We start from the raw sequence: 23,274 nt of genomic DNA, 5'->3' as shown, positions 1-23,274 counted from the left end.
AAACAGATGTAAACGTAAACTTATGGTATTGATAAATACAGTACAGTACTGTAAATGTATTTTCTCTTATGATTTTTTTAAATAATATTTTCTTTTTTATAGCTTACTTTGTTATAAGAATAGGGTATATAATAAATATACAAAATATGTGCTATTCAACTGTTTATGTTATCAGTAAGGGTCAACAGTGGGCTATTATTAGCAGTTAAGTTCAGGGGGAGTCAAAAGTTATATGCAGATTTTCAACTGTGTGTGGGTTTAGCACTGTTTCTAACCAAACAAACTTGGGACCAGGATATAGAGAGTAGGCTATGGCCAGAGCTAGAGTGGGTCTGCCCTGGTTTAAGCTCTGTTCCAGCCTAACAAGGAAAAATTGGCTGGTTTGGGGTCTCTGCCTTTGCCTTTAAGTCCTGATGTAACTTTCTTCCCCCAAGGTTGCTAATTAAAGAATAATAATAAAAAAAAAATCCAATCCCCACATTGTTCAAGGGTCCACCGTATTCAGATATCAGAGAAATCAAGTATTTAGAAAACAGGAAATAAAGATGTAAAATTCCATAAAACAAAGTAGAATCTAACTAGAGAAATATGTCCTAAGAACTAATTTCCAAATACTCAAATACCACTAGGGCATACAATTTACTTAACTTTGCCTCCTGTGGCAGGCAGGCAGCTTCTCAGATGGCCCCAATGATCACAGCCTGTCTCCTGGTACTGGTGCCCTTGTGTGTGAACATCTGCCCCGGCATGTAGGCAGGACCTGTGACTTGCTTCAAATACAGCAAAGGTGATGAAATGTCATTCCCACAATTAGGTTATACAAAACAGCAACTTCTATCTTGCTAGTAGACTCTAGTGCCTTCTTGACTCACCTGTTTTGATGAAATAAACAGCCACATTGGAGAGGTCTATATGACAAGGAACTGAGGTTGGCCTCCAGCAAAGAGCCAGGTAGGAACTGAGGCCTGCAGTGCAAAAGCCCACAAGGAACTGATTCTTTCCAACTACATGTGAGAGTGGAAGTGGATCCTCCCCCAGGCTGTTAACACCTTTGTTGTAGCCTGTGGAAGACCCCAAAGCACAGGAACTAGCCAAGACTTGACTGGATTTCTGACCCACAGAAACTGTGTTAGGTGTGTTTTAAGCTGCTACTTTTGTAGTAATTTGTAACAGAGAATAGAAAACTAATACACCATCTTTAAAGTAGAGATATCTCAGAGTCTTATGACATTAATTAAACGACTTATTGAAGATGGCGGAGTAGAAGGACATGCTCTCACTCCCTCTTTCGAGAACACCAGAATCAAAACTAACTGCTGAACAATCAACGACAGGAAGACACTGGAACTCACCAAAAAAGATACCCCACATATAAAGACAAACGAGAAGCTGCAATGAGATGGTAGGAGGGGCGCCATCACAATAAAATCAAATCCCATAACTGCTGGGTGGGTGACGCACAAACTGGAGAACACTTATACCACAGAAGTCCACCCACGGAGTGAAGGTTCTGAGCCACACGTCAGGCTTCCCACCTGGGGGCCTGGCAACGGGAGGAGGAATTCCTAGAGAATCAGACTTTGAAGTCTAGCAGGATTTGATTGCAGGACTTTGGCAGGACTCAAGGAAACAGAGACTCCACTCTTGGAGGATACACACAAAGTAGTGTGCGTGTCGGGACACAGGGAAAGGAGCAGTGACCCCATAGGAGACTGAACCAGACCTACCTGCTAGTGTTGGAGGGTCTCCTGCAGAAGTAGGGGGCAGCTGTGGCTTACCCAGGGACAAGGACACTGGCAGCAGAAGTTCTGGGAAGTACTCCTTGGTGTGAGCCCTCCCAGAGTCCGCCAGAGGGCAGACAACAGAAGCAAGAAGAACTACAATCCTGCAGCCTGTGGAACAAAAACCACATTCACAGAAAGATAGACAAGATGAAAAGGCAGAGAGCTATGTACCACATGAAGGAACAAGATAAAACCCCAGAAAAACAACTAAATGAAATGGAGATAGGCAATCTTCCAAAAAACGAATTCAGAATAATGATAGGGAAGATGATCCAGGACCTCGGAAAAGCAATGGAGGCAAAGATTGAGAAGATGCAAGAAATGTTTAACAAAGATCTAGAAGAATTAAAGAACAAACGAACAGAGAGGAACAATACAATAACTGAAATGAAAAATACACTAGAAGGAATCAATAGCAGAATAACTGAGACAGAAGAACGGATAAGTGACCTGGAAGAAAGACGGGTGGAATTCACTGCCGTGGAACAGAATCAAGAGAAAAGAATGAAAGGAAATGAAGACAGACTAAGAGACCTCTGGGACAACATTAAATGCAACAACATTCGCATTATAGGGGTCCCAGAAGGAGAAGACAGAGAGAAAGGACCCGAGAAAATATTTGAAGAGATGACAGTCGAAAACTTCCCTAACATGGGAAAAGAAATAGCCACTGAAGCCCAGGAAGCGCAGAGAGTCCTATACAGGATAAACGCAAGGAGAAACATGCTGAGACACATAGTAATCAAACTGGCAAAAATTAAAAACAAAGAAAAATTATTGAAAGCAGCAAAGGAAAAATGACAAATAACATACAAGGGAACTCCCATAAGGTTAACAGCTTATTTATCCTGAGAAAGTCTACAAGCCAGAAGGGAGTGGCATGAAATATTTAAAGTGATGAAAGGGAAGAACTTACAACCAAATTACTCTACCCAGCAAGGATCTCATTCAGATTCGATGGAGAAATCAAAAGCTTTACAGACAAGCAGAAGCTAAGAGAATTCAGCACCACTAAACCAGCTCTACAATAAATGCTAAAGGAACTTTTCTAAGTGGGAAACACAAGAGAAGAAAAGGACCTACAAAAACAAACCCCCCAAAATTAAGAAAATGGTCATAGGAACATACATATCCATAATTACCTTAAACGTGAATAGATTAAATGCTCCAACCAAAAGACACAGGCTTTCTGAATGGACACAAAAACAAGACCCATAAATATGCTGTCTACAAGAGACCCACTTCAGACCTAGGGACACATGCAGACTGAAAGTGAGGGGATGGAAAAAGATATTCCATGAAAATGAAAATCAAAAGAAAGCTGGAGTAGCAATACTCATATCAGATAAAATAGACTTTAAAATAAAGAATGTTACAAGAGACAAGGAAGGATACTATGTAATGATCAAGGGATCAATCCAAGAAGAAGATATAACAATTATAAATACATATGCACCCAATATAGGAGCACCTCAATACATAAGGCAACTGCTAACAGCTAAAGATGAAATGGAGAGTAACACAATAATAGTGGGGGACTTTAACACCTCACTTACACCAATGGACAGATCATCCAAACAGAAAATTAATAAGGAAACACAAGCTTAAAATGACACAACAGACCAGATAGATTTAATTGATATTTATAGGACATACCATCTAAACCCAGCAGATTACACTTTCTTCTCAAGTGCGAATGGAACATTCTCCAGGACAGATCACATCTTGGGTCACAAATGAAGCTTCAGTAAATTTAAGAAAATTGAAATCATATCAAGCATCTTTTCTGACCACAATGCTATGAGATTAGAAATCAATTACAGGGAAAATAACGTAAAAAACACAAACACACGGAGGCTAAACAATACGTTACTAAATAAGCAAGAGATCACTGAAGAAATCAAAGAGGAAATCAAAATATACCTAGAGACACATGACAATGAAAACACGATGATCCAAAACCTATGGGATGCAGCAAAAGCAGTTCTAATAGGCAAGTTTATAGTTATATAAGCCTACCTCAAGAAAGAAGAAAAATCTCAAATAAACGATCTAACATTACACCTAAAGGAACAAGAGAAAGAACAAACAAAACCCAAAGTGAGCTGAAGGAATGAAATCATAAAGATCAGAGCAGAAATAAATCAAATAGAAATAAAGGAAACAATAGCAAAGATCAATAATACTAAAAGCTGGTTCCTTGAGAAGATAAACAAAATTGATAACCATTAGCCAGACTCATCAAGAAAAAGTGGGAGAGGACTCCAATAAAATTAGAAATGAAAAAGGAGAACCTACAACAGATACTACAGAAATACAAAGCATCATAAGAGAGTACTACCAGCAACTCTGTGCCAATAAAATGGACAACCTGGAAGAAATGGACAAATTCTTAGAAAGGTATAACCTTCCAAGACTGAACAAGGAAGAAATAGAATATATGAACAGACCAATCGCAAGTAATGACTGAAACTGTGATTAAAAATCTTCCAACAAACAAGTCCAGGACCAGATGGCTTCACAGGTGAACTCTATCAAACATTTAGAGAAGAGCTAACACCCATCCTTCTCAAACTCTTCCAAAAAATTGTGGAGGAAGGAACACTCCCAAACTTATTCTATGAGGCCACCATCACCCTGATACCAAAACAAGACAAAGATAGTACAAAAAAAGAAAACTACAGACCAATATCACTGATGAATATAGATGCAAAAATCCTCAACAAACTACTTGCAAACAGAATCCAACAACACATTAGAAGGATCATACACCATGACTAAGTGGGATTTATCCCAGAGATGCAAGGATTCTTCAATAAACGCAAATCAATCAATGTGATACACCATATTAACAAATTGAAGAATAAAAACCATATGATCATCTCAATAGATGCAGAAAAAGCTTTTGACAAAATTCAACACCAATTTATGATAAAAACCCTCTAGTGAGTGGGCACAGAGGGAACTTACCTCAACATAATAAAGGCCATATATGACAAACCCACAGCAAACATCATTCTCAATGGTGAAAAACTGAAAGCATTTCCTCTAAGATCAGGAACAAGAAAAGGATGTCCACTCTCACCACTATTATTCAACATAGTTTTGGAAGTCCTAGTCATGGCAATCAGAGAAGAAAAAGAAATAAAAGGAAAACAATTTGGAAAAGAAGAAGTAAAACTGTCACTGTTTGCAGATGACATGATACTATACATAGAGAATCCTAAAGGTGCCACCAGAAAACTACTAGAGCTAATCAGCTTTGGTAAAGTTGCAGGATACAAAATTAATGCACAGAAATCTCTTGCAATCCTATACACTAATGATGAAAAATCTGAAAGATAAATTAAGGAAACACTCTCATGTACTACTGCAACAGAAAGAATAAAATACCTAGGAATAAACCAACCTAGGGAAACACGAGACCTGTATGCAGAAAACTGTAAGACACTGATAAAAGAAATTAAAGATGATAACAACAGGTGGAGAGATATACCATGTTCTTGGATTGGAAGAATCAATACTGTGACAATGACTATACTACCCAAAGCAATCTACAGATTCAATGCAATCCCTCTCAAATTACCAATGGCATTTTTTACAAAACTAGACCAAAATATCTTAAAATTTGTATGGAGACTCAGAAGACCCCAAATAGCCAAAGCAGTCTAGAGGGAAAAAAACGGAGCTGGAGGAATCATACTCCCTGACCTCAGAGTATACTACAAAGCTACAGTAATCAAGACAATATGGTACTGGCACAGAAACAGAAATATAGATCAATGGAACAGGACAGAAAGCCCAGAGATAAACCCATGCACATACGGTCAACTAATCTATGACAAAGGAGGCAAGGATATACAATGGAGAAAAAAAGTCTCTTCAGTAAGTGATTCTGGGAAAACAGGACAGCTACATGTAAAAGAATGTAATTAGAACATTCCCTAACACCATACACAAAAATAAACTGAAAATGGATTAGAGACCTAAATGTAAGACCGGACACTATAAAACTGTTAGAGGAAGACATAGGAAAAACACTCTTGGACATAAATCACAGCAAGATATTTTTTGATCCATCTCTTACAGCAATGGAAATAAAAAGAAAAATAAACAGATGGGACCTAATGAAACTTAAAAGGTTTTGCACAGCAAAGGAAACCCTAAGGATGAAAAGACAACCCTCAGAATGGAAGAAAATATTTGCAAATGAATCATCAGACAAAGGATTAATCTCCAAAATATATAATCAGCTCATGCAGCTCAATATTAATAAAACAAACAACTCAATCAAAAAATGGGCAGAATGCAGTGGTTGAGAGTCTGCCTGCCGATGCAGGGGACACGGGTTCGTGCCCCGGTCCGGGAAGATCCTGCATGCCGCGGAGTGGCTGGGCCTGTGAGCCATGGCTGCTGAGCCTGCGCGTCCGGAGCCTGTGCTCCTCAACGGGAGAGGCCACAACAGTGAGAGGCCCGTGTACAGCAAAAAGAAAAAAAAATGGGCAGAAGACCTAAGTAGACATTTCTCCATAGAATACATACAGATGGCCAAGAAGCACATGAAAAGCCGCTCAACATCACTAATTATTAGGGAAATGCAAATCAAAACTACAATGAGGTATCACCTCACCCCAGTTAGAATGGGCATCGTCAGAAAGTCTACAAACAACAAATGCTGGAGAAGGTGTGGAGAAAAGGGAACCCTCTTGCACTGTTGGTGGGAATGTAAATTGATACAGCCACTATGGAGAAAAGTATGGAGGTTCCTTAGAACACTAAAAATAGAATTACCGTATGACCCAGCAATCCCACTACTGGGCATATACCCAGAGAAAACCGTAATTCAAAAAGACACATGCACCCCAATGTTCACTGCAGCACTATTTACAATAGCCAGGTCATGGCAGCAACCTAAATGCCCATCGACAGATGAATGGATAAAGAAGATGTGGTACATATATACAACGGAATGTTACTCAGCCATAAAAAGGAATGAAATTGGGTCATTTGTAGAGACATGGATGTATCTAGAGACTGTCGTACAGAGTGAAGTAAGTCAGAAAGAGAAAAACAAATATTGTATATTAACGCATATATGTGGAACCTAGAAAATGGTATAGATGAACCGGTTTGAAGAGCAGAAATTGAGCCACAGATGTAGAGAACAAACGTATGGACAGCAAGAGGGGAAAGCGGCGGGGGGTGGGGGTGGGGATGTGCTGAATTGGGAGATTGGGATCGAATGTATACACTGATGTGTATAAAATGGATGACTAATAAGAAAATAAATAAACATTGAAAAAATGACATTAAATAAGTAAAACTAAATTGCCTAAAATACAGATATTAGATGGTTAGTTCTACTCATTTTCTAGTTAATTAACTTGTGGCATTCCAACCAACAGCTGGAAGAATATAGTTTGTTTAGAATATAAAACAAATTTTGGTAGCAAACAACTTTATAGTAACTTAAACCCTGTACTTTATTTTCATTGTATTTTTAAAATTAATAGACTTTTTTTTTTTTTTTTTTCCGGTACGTGGGCCTCTCACTGTTGTGGCCTCTCCCGTTGCGGAGCACAGGCTCCGGACGCACAGGCTCATGGGCCCAGCTGCTCCACGGCATGTGGGATCTTCCCGAACTGGGGCACGAACCCGTGTCCCCTGCATCAGCAGGCGGACTCTCAACCACTGCGCCACCAGGGAAGCCCCAAAATTAATAGACTTTTTAAGAGCAGTTTTAGATTTAAAAATTGAGCAGACAGTTCCCATATAATCCCTCTCTCCCCCTCATGGTTTCCCTGATTTTTAACATCTTCCATTAGCGTAGTGCATTTGTTACAATTGATTAACCAGTATTGATGCGTTATTATTAGTCCATAAAATCCATAGTTTAATTAGGGTTCACTCTTTGTGTCTTGTGTTATACAGTTAGTTCTATGTATTTTGACAAATGTTCTAGCTATTCATCCCTCATTCCCTCTCCCTGACTGCAGGCAACTACGGATCATTTCACTGTCTGCATAGTTTTGGCTTTACCCTACACTTTGGGTTGTGATCTCCTCCAGTAATATAGCTTACTCTTTCCAGACCAGATAATATACGATGAGTCAGAGCCAGTAAATGTGACTCAGTATTCATGCTTCTCATGTTCCCTATTAGAGTTATTATCATGTTCTTTATTAGAGTTATCCTCATTTACATTTCAGCTAATTCTTCTGCATTTTGATAAAGCATTACCTTCTTTCTCTCTCTCTCTCTCTCTCTCTCTCTCTCTCGGAGAGAGAGCCTTAACTATTTTCTTACAATAAATTGTTTAAATTGTCACATTTTAAGTTTACTTTCTGGGTAAAGGACATTACAGTAGCAGACAAGCCAAAATTCTATGCACTGGGCTTAAGAATATATTTGATTGGGGCTTCTCTGGTGGGGCAGTGGTTGAGAGTCCGCCTGCCGATGCAGGGGACGCAGGTTCATGCCCCGGTCCGGGAAGATCCCACATGCCGTGGAGCGGCTGAGCCCGTGAGCCGTGGCCGCTGAGCCTGCGCGTCCGGAGCCTGTGCTCCGCAACGGGAGAGGCCACAACAGTGAGAGGCCCGCATACCGCAAAATAATAATAATAAATAAATAAATTTAAAAAAAAAGAATATATTTGACTGGTGGTGGAGGGAGACACAGAACTGCCTTTCTAACTGTTTGTTTAGCCCAATCCTCACAGTTCACAGTGACATAGAAATTCAATAAGCATAATCATCTTAGGATTCAGAATTCATATGGCACAGTATGCTATACGCATACAACAGAGCCTTGCCTGCACCCAAGACCTTCATTATCATTATGATTCATGCCACTGGATCACATTTTAAATAAATCTATGTCAAAATGAATCCTACAAACACTTTTAATATTAATTCCTATTAAACTGAGAATCTTTGCAATATAACTGATATACTACCAGATTTATTAGGTTCACCCATCTGTGAAGAGTAGCATTTCCTTGGTTATTAAAAGTATATATTTTATTGACTAGGATTGTTTATTGACTTAAGGGTACAGCTGTTAAAGTGATCTGGCAATCGATCCTACAAGCACACTGAATTTATCAGCAAGATACCCAGACATTCGGAAATGGTCTTAATATTACGGCTCCAAAAAGCAAAGCTTCTAGGATCTCTTGAAATTTGTAGTTACTTGAATACCAGATCATTCACTGGTCTTTTTTTTCTTATTAAGGACTTCATGTACCATAAAAGTAATACTCTATTCTTTTTTTTTTTTTGTAGTTAAATAAGTTGGATTTATTATTTGCTGCAGCGAGGGGAAACACACACCTTGGGGGAACATGGATGTGTTAGGAAGATCCTACTGTATAGGATTTGGGCTTTGATTGAGTAATTTGAGGGAAGCAGGTGGGAGTTTGCTCTAGATTGGATGCTGTCAGAAAACAGGGATGATTCTATGAGTGGATATCTCAATAAGTTTTATCTTTAGGGCGGGGAGACTCACAAGAGGATAAGCTATAATTGGTAAAGAAGTAGCAGTCACTCATTTTGGCCAAGAGAGGGGATGTATGGTAACTTGTGGGCTGCACAGTGACCTTGGTTTTGTCTGTATTTAGATATAATTATGAAGTGGCCTTGTTTTGTCTTATTTTATCATGGTCTCAGAGTAACCTTGCATGGGGTTAGTGTTCTGTGAGATTGTTTCTGTTCAGTAGGGGAATAACATGGCCCACAGTGAGTGCTAGGCCAGTTTTCAAGTGTCACGTACCGCCCCCTCCTCTTTTTTTCCTTTCTCACAAGTTCCAGGTGATGCTGATACTACTGGTCAGAGACCACCAGCCTTTGAGAACCACTCTCTGAGAGGGTAAAGAGACCTGAGACCTATGTTTGGAACAGGTACATAATAAAGTAATACTGTATTCTTCTTAATTAAAGGCAGTACTTCTGGTTACTATTAATTACATAAGACTAAATGAAATACTGCGATCAATGTTCAAGTTCAGGTGGTCACTGTAATACGCATAAAAAACACTGTACCTAAAGAAGAACAAAAACTGGTACTGAGAAAAATCAATATATGAAGTTAGGCTTCAAAAAGGGTGTCTTCAATGTTGGAATAATGTTGAAGTTAATTTTTGTGCATGGTGCCAAGGGTCTAAATTTATCTTTTCTGCATGTGTCCAACTGTCCTATCAATGCTTGTTGAAAAGATTATTTTTTCCGCATTGAATTGTGTTAGCACCTTTGTTGAAGATCAGTTGACCATAATTGCTAGAGTTTATTTCTGAATTCACAATTCTGTTCCACTGGTCTAAATGTCCATCATTACGGCAGTACTATATTCTTGGAAACTGTAAGTATTAGTTTTCTATTTCTGTATAACAAATTACCACAAACATAGCAATTTACAATAACACAAATTTATTACTCCACAGTTCTGTAGGTCAGAAGTTCAGCCAGGCTTGGCTAGGTTCTCTGCCTGGTTTCTCACAAGACTGAAATCAAGCTATCAGCTAGGCCAGGTTCTAATTGGAAATATCTGAGGAAGAACCTACTTCCAAGCTCAGGCTGGTGACAGAATATAGTTCCTTGTGGCGGCAAGACTTAAATCACTCTTTTCTTGCTACTGGTCAGAGACAGCTCTCAGCTCCTAACCCCTTCCATCTTCAAAGCCTGCAATGGTATGTTGAATACCATTCTTATGCTTTAAATCTCTCTTTCTCTTTTGCTCCCAGCTGGGGAAAACTCTCTGCTTTTATCATGTAATTAGGTTAGGCCCATCTAAATATTATCTCCTTTTTATTATATAACATAACATATTATGGGAGTAAAACCATTTCGGCAGGGGTCAAAAGTCATGCAAGTAAGGTTAAAATTCTATCTACTGTACTGTACCTTTAGAGTAAACATTAAGATTAGAAAGAGTGATCTTATACTTTACTGTTCTTTCTCAAATTTTTTGGCTATTAGTATTACTCTGCATTTCCATATAAACTTTAGGATCATCTTATCAATTTCTGTAAAAATGAAATTATCAAAATTTGCTGGAAATCTGATGGAGATTGCAACAAACCTATAGACTAATTTGGGGGAAATTGCCATTTTAATAACATTGAGTCTTGCAACCCATGAACATGGAATAATATCTTAGATCTTTATTTCTCTCAGCAATGTTTTGTTATTTTCAGTGTTTTTATTGCACTGCTTTTATTAAATATATCCATTTTTGAATAGTTCATTGGAAGTAAATAGAAATAACATTGACTTGCATACTGATCTTATATCCTGCAACTTGCTGAACTTATTTATTAGTTCTATCATGTTTTTGTGTGTGTGTGTGTTTGTGGATTTCTTAAGATTTTCTACATATAGGACCATGCTGTCAATGAATAAAGACAGTCTTATTCCAGTAATATAGAGAAAATTTTCTCCAACAGTTCTGCCTTCTGTCCTCCTCCCTTTGTGCAAGTACACATACACACACGCACATACAACGTCTTTATATCTTAGAAGCTCAACAATACAGTTTTATAATTATTGTTTTATTCAGGTGTCTTTTAAGTTTTCCATTTAAGAAAAGAGAGATATGTAATTACTTTTACCAGTGCTCTATTTCTTTATGTGAATTTGAGTTGCTGGCTTATGTCATTTTCTTTCATCTGAGCAGACTTCTATTAGTATTTATTGTAAAGCAGATAAGCTAGCAATGAATTCTCTCAGTCTTTAGTTATTTAGGAATGTCTTTATGTCACTTTCATTTTTGAAGGATAGTTTTTGATTGCCAGTTTTTTTTTTCCTTCAGCTCTTTGAATATGCCATCCCACTGCCTCGTTCCTCCACTGTTTCTGATGAGAAGTCAGCTGTTAATCATATCTTTGTTCTATGTACAAATCTTTTATTCCACAAGTTTAGTAGTACATTTGAGTCAGACATATAACAGATCTCCAAAGGGCATAACATTTTTGATTTGGCTTCTTTGTCAGTTAGAAGTGTGGTGACACCTCTGGACTGCCAAGCAAATCTGGGCTTCTTATAACAGACTCAAAGATAGCTTAGTATAGATAGAATTAAAATAAATATTACACAGTAAATACACATTAAAATGCATAAGTAGGTTAGACAGAATTAAAATGGTAAGGAGCTCTATTAGCACATGCCTATATGAGGCAGTTAAAAAATGTTTAACCAAAAGAATACATGAAAATAATCACAGAATAGGAAATAGTCCCAAGACACTGTGGCCCTAAGCACTACAAAAACTCTTTTAACAAACTATAGAGACAACAGTAATGGAAACCACCCAGAAACAATTAAACATGCACTCAGCAATGATTCACCTATTATAATTCAGATTCTGTCCAGTCCATGACCTAGACCTAAATAAAGACAGAACAAGTAATCATAGGAAAAATGGAAATGTTTCTATAAAAGGCCTTTTACTAGATCAGAACAGCATGGATTCATTAATATCCATTGCCCATGGCTGAAAAGTAATGATGATTTTATCCATTTTAGAGAAAAGGGGGAAATCTCAAGATGAATCCAAATCTACCTTTTTATATCTACTTGGCAAAAACATGGAAGAGTTAAGAAAAACATTAAGGCAATCTTGCATAGAGACATTTTCAAACTGCAGTGGGAAAAGCTACTCAAAGTGCTGCCTAGGCTTTCTCTTAATATAAAGAATACTGTGGAAATACCATACCTCTCCTGAAATGATACAGCCTATCAAATAAGATTAAAATAGAAGTTATAAGCATCAGAGTTTAAGGTGACATTATTTAAGTTCAGATTCACACACACACAAAATAGTAACACTCAACTGTGACAAGAAGAGCTATATTCTAAAATGTACTCTGGTTAAAACTATGGTTACTAGATACTCCCATGTCCAAGAACAAGGTTATACTGTGGGTAAGTATTGTTTCTTAAGATAAGGAAATGGAGTAACAGACACATATCAGTGAGGTATCTCAGTCTAAATAGAACAAGTGAAAAATCTTTCTAGATTCCACAATGAAGAACTTGTAATGCTGAACAAATTACAAGATGAATGGAGAATGCATTCATCTTTGAGGCAAAGCAAGAAAGAGGATGGGGGGAAAAGCAAGGAAAAAATTCGCTCTGTAAATGGAGCAACTTCTTTTCAACCAAATGGCAGAAGTAAAAAGAAAACCATAAGCTAGCACATTCTTCTGAAGAACTGCAAATTTAATAAAATTATAAACAAAACCTATAATAAGCAAGTTGAGCCACATGGCAACCAACACAAAGAAGAAACAAAAGAAGTCTCTTAAAGTCAAATGAATGCCTCATGAAAAATGAACTGCTGCATCTCTATCACAAAATCTGAAGGTGAGTTTAAAAAAACCTTATTTCTTTTTGCTTTTTATCTATTTATCTATCTATTTATTTATTAAACATCTTTATTGGAGTATAATTGCTTTACAATGCTGTGTTAGTTTCTGCTTTATAACAAAGTGGATCAGTTATACACATACATATGTTCCCATATCTCTTCCCTCTTGTGTCTCCCTCCCTCCCACCCTCACAATCCCACCCCTCTAGGTGGTCACAAAGCACCGAGCTGATCTCCCTGTGTTATGCAGCTGCTTCCCACTAGCTATCTATTTTACGTTTGGTAGTGTATATATGTCCATGCCTCTCTCTCACTTTGTCACAGCTTACCCTCCCCCCTCCCCATATCCTCAAGTCCATTCTCTAGTAGGTCTGTCTTTATTCCCGTCTTGCCCCTAGGTTCTTCATGACTTTTTTTTTCCCCTTAGATTCCATATATATGTGTTAGCATATGGTATTTCCTTTTCTCTTTCTGACTTACTTCGCTATGTATGACAGACTCTAGGTCCATCCACCTCACTACAAATAACTCAATTTCGTTTCTTTTCATGGCTGAGTAATATTCCATTGTATATATGTGCCACATCTTCTTTATCCATTCATCTGCTGATGGACACTTAGGTTGCTTCCATGTCCTGGCTATTGTAAATAGAGCTGCAATGAACATTTTGGTACATGACTCTTTTTGAATTATGGTTTTCTCAGGGTATATGCCCAGTAGTGGGATTGCTGGGTCATATGGTAGTTCTATTTTTAGTTTTTTAAGGAACCTCCATACTGTTCTCCATAGTGGCTGTTATCAATTTACATTCCCACCAGCAGTGCAAGAGTGTTCCCTTTTCTCCGCACCCTCTCCAGCATTTATTGTTTCTAGATTTCTTGATGATGGCCATTCTGACTGGTGTGAGATGATATCTCACTGTAGTTTTGATTTGCATCTCTCTAATGATTAGTGATGTTGAGCATTCTCTCATGTGTTTGTTGGCAATCTGTGTATCTTCTTTGGAGGAATGTCTGTTTAGGTCTTCTGCCCATGTTTGGATTGGGTGGTTTGTTTTTTGGATATTGAGCTCCATGAGCTGTTTGTGAATTTTGGAGATTAATCCTTTGTCAGTTGCTTCATTTGCAAATATTTTCTCCCATTCTGAGGGTTGTCTTTTGGTCTTGTTTATGGTTTCCTTTGCTGTGCAAAAGCTTTGAAGTTTCATTAGGTCCCACTGTTTATTTTTGTTTTTATTTCCATTTCTCTAGGAGGTGGGTCAAAAAGGATCTTGCTGTGATTTATGTCAAAGAGTGTTCTGCCTATGAAAAAACCTTATTTTGAGAACAAATAAAATTTTATGTTTACCTGACATTTTGGCTACTCACAGGAAAATCAAATAGTTTCCCACCATCTCTAGTGTATTTGTGCTCTGGCATTCAAAAAACTGGATTTCAGATTAAGATCCAAAAGAGGGTTGGTCATAGAAACAAGGGCTTGTAAAGCAAATTTTCAATATTTTTTAGCTATCTCAAAGTTTTCTTGTCTTTCTCTCTTCAAGAAAATATGGAGTCAGACTGTTTAGGTTCATATCTTGATTTCCTAACTTGCTACCTGGATGACAAGGCAAGTCTCTTTTTCCGCCTGGGATTCGTCCTCTGTAAAATGGGGATAATAACTTCATTGGGCTACTGAGGGACTAAATGATTTAATGTGTGTTAAGAGCTTAGAACAGTACCTGGAGCACACAGTATTTACCATATTAAATTTTGTTAAATAAAAATTAAAACTTTATTAGGCCAACCTATATTAGGTTCTGAGTATAAAGAAACCAACAGGATGCTGTTTTTAAGAAAGCTTGGTGAGAGAGGTGGATGAATAAACAATGATTACAAAAGAACAAGAACAGTGCTAAGATACAGATGAGTAGTCTATTTGTGAGCACATAAAGAGGACCTCTAACTTTACCACATCCTCATTCAGAGTGTTCACAATGATGCCCTTCCTGACAGGAAGTAGATTTGTCCACCAAATCCACCCAATTCCCATGAGGGTGAGTGAGAAGGTGCTTACCTTTGCTTAGCTAAGAGAAGCCTGTCACAAAGAACAAATCAGATAACAAAGGAAACGGGTGACAATCTCCACTTGGTATTCAACAAGAAACTTATTTTTCCTCTCTAGGTTCAAATAGCAGAGTCTACAAGTGCTCTCAATTTCATTTTCATTGTATGTACAACATAATCTAAAGTCTGACCACCGGGCACTTCCTGAAAACATGGTTTTACAATTTTCTCATGATTAAGTCAAAATGAAAATTCAAAAGTATCTCCTTTTTTTTTTTTTTTTTTTTTTGCGGTAGGCGGGCCTCTCACTGATGTGGCCTCTCCCGTTGAGCAGCACAGGCTCCGGACGCGCAGGCTCAGCGGCCATGGCTCACAGGCCCAGCCACTCCGCGGCACGCAGGATCCTTCCTGGACCGGGGCACGAACCCGTGTGCCCTGCATCGGCAGGGGGACTCTCAACCACTGCGCCACCAGGGAAGCCCCCCAAAGTATCTCCTTTTGAGAGTATACTTTCTCCATACCTGTGACCAACAGTTTCTTCCTAGTATTTGTAATTTTTTTAGTTTTGCTCCTCAAGGTTGAGGTTAAGAGAGGCAGTGTTAACTATGATTGGTCTCTAGGGAAACCTCTAAGAATCACTCTTTTAAACATAAAACACTACCCTTTAGAAAGTTTTATTTTCCCCTCATTTCAGCAGTAGATAGAAAAAGGGCTAGGCCTCCTTATCTAGATGTCTTTAAACTCCCTAATGACTATTTCTTGACTCTCAGTCTATATCCTTAACTACTGGCAATTGAAAAGTCCCTCAGCCTCTCCTTCACTACCCTTGGCCAACGTTTTTGTGCCCTTTAACATCTGTCATAGAGACAGAGGGAGTGGAAATGTAAAGACTAAAGTCAGAAATCTGATCGTCATGTTATACTTTTCTCTAACCCGACCATGAGAGCATTAGGAAAGTGCCACCTTAAAAACTGCCTGCCCTTTTCAAAGTGGCAAAACAAATCCAGATAAAAGGATTAGCTTCCACCTTCCTCTGCCTCATTTTATAGCATAGGTTTTCAAAAAACAGAACAAAAGAAAGTATTTCCAGTTAGAATACAAATTAACCATTCATACTGTGGTTCTTTCTTATAAATATTGTGACTTCAAAAAAAAAAGGGAGGGTACGTTAAAAGTCTAAGCTATGCCACATTCCAGCAAAATTATTATTCTTTCTTTTCTTTTTACTTTTCCATATGTCCAAACTTGAGGTTTAAAAATGGATTTTCTTAGCCGAAACTCTTGACCCATCTGAGACGGGGTCTCTAGGTTGAACAGAACAGTGTTCTTTAGAAGGTTTACAGAAAACCATTCAAGACCTGCTACTATTCAAAGGGAGAGGATAACCCTTTAGTTAGTACATTATCCATGTTTTAATAATAATATGAATGACTCTGACACTCTATATAGTTTTTTCTACAACGTTTTAATACAAAAGCTATCCTCATCCATTTAAATTCATTTGGATATGAAAAAGACAACCAATGTCACTTGCTAGAGGGCAAGAAGTAAGTCTTCAGAACTTGTTTCACATCACAACTGGCAGGGTTCTGAACTTTCATTTAATTATATAATATATACTATTTGATGATATGTATATAAATGTTAATATGCAAACACTCTCATATATACTTATGTGATTAATACATATATACAAACACAAAATCATGCTAAATGTTCCAGTTTTCTCCAGTTAAAGCTTTTACAATTTGCCAAGACACTTTCATTACTCTAAAACTCTAAACATGAGTTAGAAGAGGCTTATGAGTAAAAATAAAAGAGCCCACCTGATCTTCATTAAGTAACAAGAGCAGTGGGTTTTCTTTATCACTCCTGCTGTGCTTTCATACAACCAGGAGCTTCCCTCCTGACCCAGAGCCTGCTTCAAGTAATCATTCCTGACCTCTGGGCCCCAGGAACAGAAGAGGAAAGGGAAACAGGGAAGTAAATGAAGCCAACTCAATCACATGCTGTAACTGTAGGTCTAAAGACAATGTTGTATACAGTGAGACAAAGTAAAAGGCAGATAACTCTTCTGACATCTTGCTGATCCATTAAAGACAAGAAAAGGTAAGAAAAAAGATGCTTACCTGTTGTTCCTGAATTTTAGCAGCACCAAGTTCTGAGAGAGACACAGTGAGCTTCTCCTGCTGTTCTGATAGATATTTCTGATAGAGGCTTAGAAGTTCTTGGCATTCTTTATACTGTAGCTGAAGAGGTGAGATTGCAAATTAAGGGAAAAAGCTAATAAATGGATTTAAACTGCATATATCGGTATTGTTTTTCAGATTTCAACAAACAAAATAGAGACAGAAATGTAACCATACTTGGTGAGAGTGCAGGTAAGCTATAGTCTTCAGATGAACACAGCATATGTACCCCCCTCAAAATCATGAAACAATAATTCACAGGGAGTAACAATGTTTATCCTATTAAAATTTTTCTTTCTCAAGTCTTTAAATTTGATAAAAACAAACATATGCACAAGAATGAAGGTGGACCCCCATCTCACACCATATATAAAACTACCTGAAAATGGATCACTGACCTAAATTTAATAGCTAAAACTATAAACTTTATAAAAGCAAATCTTTGTGACCTTGGATTAGGCAATGGTCACCGCCAAATGGTCACCTAAAAGCACAGCAATGAAGAACAAATAAATAAATTGGATTTCAAATTTTAAAACTTTGTGCTTCAAAGGACACTATTAAGAAATTGAAAAGACAACCTCCAGAATGAGAGAAAATATTTGCAAATCATACAAATGATAAGGTCTGGTATCCATATATATGTAAAGATGTTATATGACTCAACAATAAAAACTATTACCTAATTAAAAATGGGCAAAGGACTTGAATAGACATTTCCCAAAATAAAATATACAAATGGCCAAGCAGCACAAGAAAAGATGCTTTACATTGTTAGCCATTAGCTACTAGGAAATGCAAATCAAAATCACAGTGAGATACCACTTTGCATTTACTAGGATGGCTATAATCAAAAAGACTGACAATAACAAGCACTGGCAAGAATATGGTGAAATTAGAACCCTCCCACATAGCTGATGGGAATGTAAAATGCTGCTGCTTTGGAAAATAATTTAGCAGTGCCTCAAAAAGTTAGACACAGAGTTACCATATGACCCACAATTCTACTCCAATGCCCCAAGATAATTGAAAATATAGGTTCACATTAAAAACTTATACATGCATATTCAGAGCAACATTATCCATAACAGTGAAAAAGTGAAAACAATCCAAATGTCTATCAAGTGACAAATGGATAAACAAAATGTGGTATACCTATAAAATGGAATATTATTCAGCCATAAAAAGAAACAAAGTATCCCTACATTCTACTATATGAGTAAAACTTGAATATATTATATGCTAAAGAAGCCAGACACAAAAGACTACAAATTCTATGTATGTTGTTGTTTAAAATACCTCTTCCAATGAGCCAGGGAAAAGAATACTTAGTTCTAAGTACACCAGATCACAAGTAAGAGTTACATTCATCCATGTTCACTTTCTGTCCTCTTCTCCAATTTTCTGAAGTACCCATTATGTGAGAAAAGCTAAATGGGGAAAAAAAGAGAAATGTCCAGAGCAGGCAAATCCATGTAGAGAGAAAGTATATTAGTGGTTGCCAAAAGATGGAGAAGGGACATAGGGAGCACTCGCTGATGGGTATGCGTTTTCTGGGGGAGGCAATGAACATGATCTGGAAGTAGAAGGCTGTCTTTGCACACCTTTAGGAATATACTCAAAATCATTGAATTCTATACTTCCAAAGGGTGATTTTTATTGTATGTGAATTATATTTCAATAAAGCTGTTACTAAAAAATTCAGGGTAGAAGTGATGATACTGTTCTGGTCAAAGTAATTACTGCCTAATTTACATAGAAGGTTCTAACTATATTAAACATAACAGGATTATGATTAGATTTTTGTCCTATTTGTTTGGTTTTGCATAATGTCAATTTAGTCAATATTTCATTAATAAAAGCATCATCAGGAAATTTTCTGCCCATATACCTCCCTACATGTTTTACAGTCTAGTATGAAGAACATAGCAACCTAACTTGGGGTACCCTCTCCCACAGCTCCTCAAACTTGCAAAGTGCTCAGGAAGAAGATACTAAACTGCACAGATCAGGTGTCTGGAAGACAGGGAGTTCTATCCAAGGGAGAGTTCTCTGTTCCTTATTTCTCACTGTGGTAATTTCTTCCCAAGGCTCATTCTTCTCTCAAATCATTTCTGAATCTCCCTAACACCTAATTATATATGCTGTTGTATAAAAATTACTGTCCAATAAGATTATTCTGTATAAATACTTTTATAACAGGTCATCATGATTAGGGGTGGGAATAGTATTTCTTAAATGTCAAAAATGGTGACTGGCTTCAGTGTTGTTCTTAACATTTTCATAACCATATCATTGCTTCTGGGCAGATTCCTATTCTAATAACTTTTGCCAATCCTGACTGAATAAATAACCAATTGCTTCATCATTCTCATTGTTAACCTTTAACAAAAACCAGAGATGGCTTGTAGAAGAGGAGCTGGTTCATAATGAAAGGATAGGTTACTAAGCTAAACAATACATTAAGTAGAAGAGCATGTTTAATACTCAGCATCTTAAAAACAACACAACAATACAATGAACAGTGGTCTAGATAAGCTAGTATGTTTTCAAAGCCAATCTATATCAGACCAGGTTGGTTTTACATCTCCATGCTTTTCCTCAGCAAGTCCAAAAAGACAGGAATGATTTGTGGCGGTCCCAAGAGCCTCTGCCAGCTATGATGTATATAAAAAGAATTTTTTATTCTAGCTGTTACCATAGGCAATAATGTCTGTAATAGGTGAACATATTAGCCTGGACACAGAATATGAATTTGTCTCGAAAAAGCCAGCACAATTATACAGTCTAAGAGTTAAATGTCAGCATCTGAAGACAAATTATAGGCAAATTCATTTAAACACATGCTATGTGGCAGAATATAAAAACAAGCAGTCCTATCTTTATCAATTTTTTATATCTGTATTGATTCACCAGATTTTGAAATGCCCTCCCCTTTCCTGTAAAATCCAAAATATATGTACATGCAAAACAGTAATTTTCCTTTCTCCTTAGCACAATGAGACTTCAACCCTCCATCTGGAGAGAGAGATTTATGTTAGGAAAATGTAAGTAAAATGCCTTCTTAACTGATTTGGGGGAGGGAGTACAGTGAGAAAGAAGACATATTTAACTCAAGCCTGGCCAACTGACAGAAAAGAATGCAACAGATGAAGGAAATTGAACCTAAGGGAAGGTGTGCACCAACCATGATGTGAACCTAGCATACTGCTGGTCTCAAGAACTGAGAGAAACTGCAGTCATCACAGCCTCATCAAAGAAAGCAAGCTTCGTAAGATAACAGAAATAAATATAAATTAATATTGAGCAACATCACATCAAAACCTAAACATATCAAATTAATTAGCTGAAATGGATGTTGGAAATGGTCATTTTGCAAAGCTTAAAGCCTTAACTCCAAAATGCATTATATAGAAAAATAAAACTAAAGATTGAAGCAGAATGAATAGGGAGATGAAAGAATAAAAACTGTGTGAGAAAAATCAGGGATGGAAGTATAAGGACCAGAAGACAGAATATACTAGTAGTATGCTGCCCAAGTGATTGTCTTAAACTGGAAGAATTCCTCTGGTGGAGCAGAGACCACTCCCATCACCCCATCTCACCCTTGCCTCAGGTATTTAGGATACTTGAATCTGGTAGTTTACTACGTAAATCCTAATCTAATACAGAATGAAATGAAGAAAGGTCTCCATGAGAGGAGAAAAGGGAGAATAATCAATTTTTTTAAAACAACTCCATTTTGGGAACCGACTCCTCAGAAAAATGGCTGATTCCCATTCTGGGGTAGGGAAAGTACAAAATGAGCTTGAAATTCTTGTTATTTTAATGTAAGAAAGTGTTTAAAGACGAACAGATGAGGGCTTATCAAAAGGAATAGCAGCAACCCTGAAGGGGACTCAGCCAAATTTGGGAAAATCTGAGCATCAAAAGGAATGACTCTAATTAACAGCAAATTAAATAAATAAAAATCTACCAGTTCATAGTGATACTTCAAAAGAAGGGAAGAGTGAAAGTGGAAAAAATTGAAGTTCTTCTTTATAGAAAAATGCTAATTATTTAGAAGGAATGGTCAAATTTTAAAAATCACCACTTTGCAATCCCCAATGTAATAACTAATTCAGGCGAGGATCATTAATTGATATTAAAACCAGTACGTAAAAGGTTAATAAATAACATATTCATAAGGTGTCAAGATTAGTTATTTATAGCAAAGAAGAAAATGTACCTTTAAATGGTAAAATCTGGTAGTCATCACCTAAACAAAGTAAATTAATGTAGGATTACTAATAGTGAAAAAACCAGACATTATGTACCTCTTAATGTCTGAAGCAGGCAACATCACCTAAGAAATATTCTTGCCAAGAATGTTTTACCTGAATCAAACCAAATCTGTAAATCTAACTCCCACTGCACAGGAATTAAAAGAAATAAAGGAACAAATTATATTATACCACAAGGAAACAATCAGACAAATCCATAATGTGGGAGATTTTGCAAAGCATTTGACCTGAACTCTTCAAAAAGTAAAGTCATGGGGGAAAAAAGTGGGTAGGCCTATTTTAGATTAAGAGAGCAAAGATACAACCAAATGTAAGCCATGAATCAGACTGAATCCTGGCTCAGGAAGAGAAACAGCTATAAAAGACATTCTTGGGACAACTAGGGGAATTGGAATAGGGACTCAATACCAGTTGATATTATAGAATTACTGCTTATTGTCTTAGGTATCATAATGTGGCTTATAAAGATTCTTATGAATGTGAAGTACTTAGGGGTGACATATGACACCTGCCACTTCAAAGTAGTAAAAAAAATAAGCAAAATAAATTTTATATATGTAAGTAAATAAATTTATTTACTTATATAAATTTATAATATAAATTAAACATAAATATGTATATAGATTTGTGTGTGTATATATATATACATATATATGAGGAGGCAAAGCAAATAGAGCAAAATGTCAACAACTGTGGAATCTAGGTAGCAGGTATATGATGGTTCATTGCACTATTCTGTCAACTTTTATATATATATATATATATTTGGAAACTGTCAAAATAAAAAATTGTAAAAATACTTTTTTTTGTTTGTGTTTTCTTCTTCCTACTATTATTCAGTCACTTCTTGTTTTCCTACTCCCACCATAAGTTATCATGAAAGAAGCAGAAACCTAAACATCAGGTCAGACTCATAAGAGCTCTACAACTCCATTTATCCGTGGTCATTAAGTCAGGTGACTAACTCTTAGTATGGTCTAATGATACACTAACTGGAACCTGTCATTTGAGCGAAGAATAGGCACATCCATGGCAGCAAAAGGCCATATAAAAAAGGCCCATTAAGGTTTCTTCCAGTTATTTAACAAAGGTACTAAGGTAGAATGAGTAAAAGCGCAGACTTAGGTGTCATCCAACACTCTTGGCTCAAACCTTAATTCTGGTACTTAGTAATGATATAACTTTGACAAGAAACTTCTCTGACACCCTCACCTGGGAATAATAATACCTACCTCACTTCACAGGGCAACTATGAATATGAATGAGCTAATAAAAGAAAATAATTTAGCATAGGGCAGAGCACAAGCATACATTCAATAGACTTTTTACATCAAGGGAACAAGAGATAACAAGTGCTGGTGAGGATGTGGAGAAAAGGGAACCCTTGAAAACCACTGATGGGAATGTAAATTGGGGAAGCCTCTATGAAAAACAGTACAGAGGTTCCCCCCAGAATTAAAAATATGATCCAGCAATTCCACTTCTGGGTATATACCCGAAGGAAATGAAATCACTATCTTGAAGAGATATCTACACCCTCATGGTCATTGCAGCATTATTTGCAACCGCCAGGACATGTAAACAACCTAAGTGTCTGTCAACAGATGAATGGATT

At 37.1% G+C, this 23,274-nt stretch overlaps 1 protein-coding gene across 16 annotated transcripts in view; it reads right to left on the bottom strand.

Moving 5' to 3' along the window:
- The window catches only part of KIAA1328 (KIAA1328 ortholog), a 381,988-nt gene that overhangs the window by 231,871 nt on the left and 126,843 nt on the right, over positions 1-23,274 (bottom strand). For 9 of the 16 annotated variants that reach the window (XM_027127776.1, XM_027127772.1, XM_027127780.1 and 6 more), the window contains one exon: positions 17,317-17,444. In XM_027127776.1, coding sequence (XP_026983577.1) covers positions 17,317-17,444 — 128 coding nt within the window. Of the gene's footprint in view, positions 1-17,316; positions 17,445-18,675; positions 18,807-21,604; positions 21,635-23,274 lie in introns of all 16 variants that reach the window. The other 7 variants (XM_027127782.1, XM_027127786.1, XM_027127788.1 and 4 more) reach the window with 3 other exon arrangements.

This window comes from Aethalodelphis obliquidens, unplaced genomic scaffold (assembly GCF_003676395.1).
Source record: "Aethalodelphis obliquidens isolate GAN/ISIS:26980383/991018 unplaced genomic scaffold, ASM367639v1 scaffold32, whole genome shotgun sequence".
Classification (NCBI taxonomy): Eukaryota; Metazoa; Chordata; class Mammalia; order Artiodactyla; family Delphinidae; genus Aethalodelphis; species Aethalodelphis obliquidens.
The sequence above is the reverse complement of the archived record's forward strand: the minus strand, read 5'-3'. Positions and strand labels throughout refer to the sequence as shown.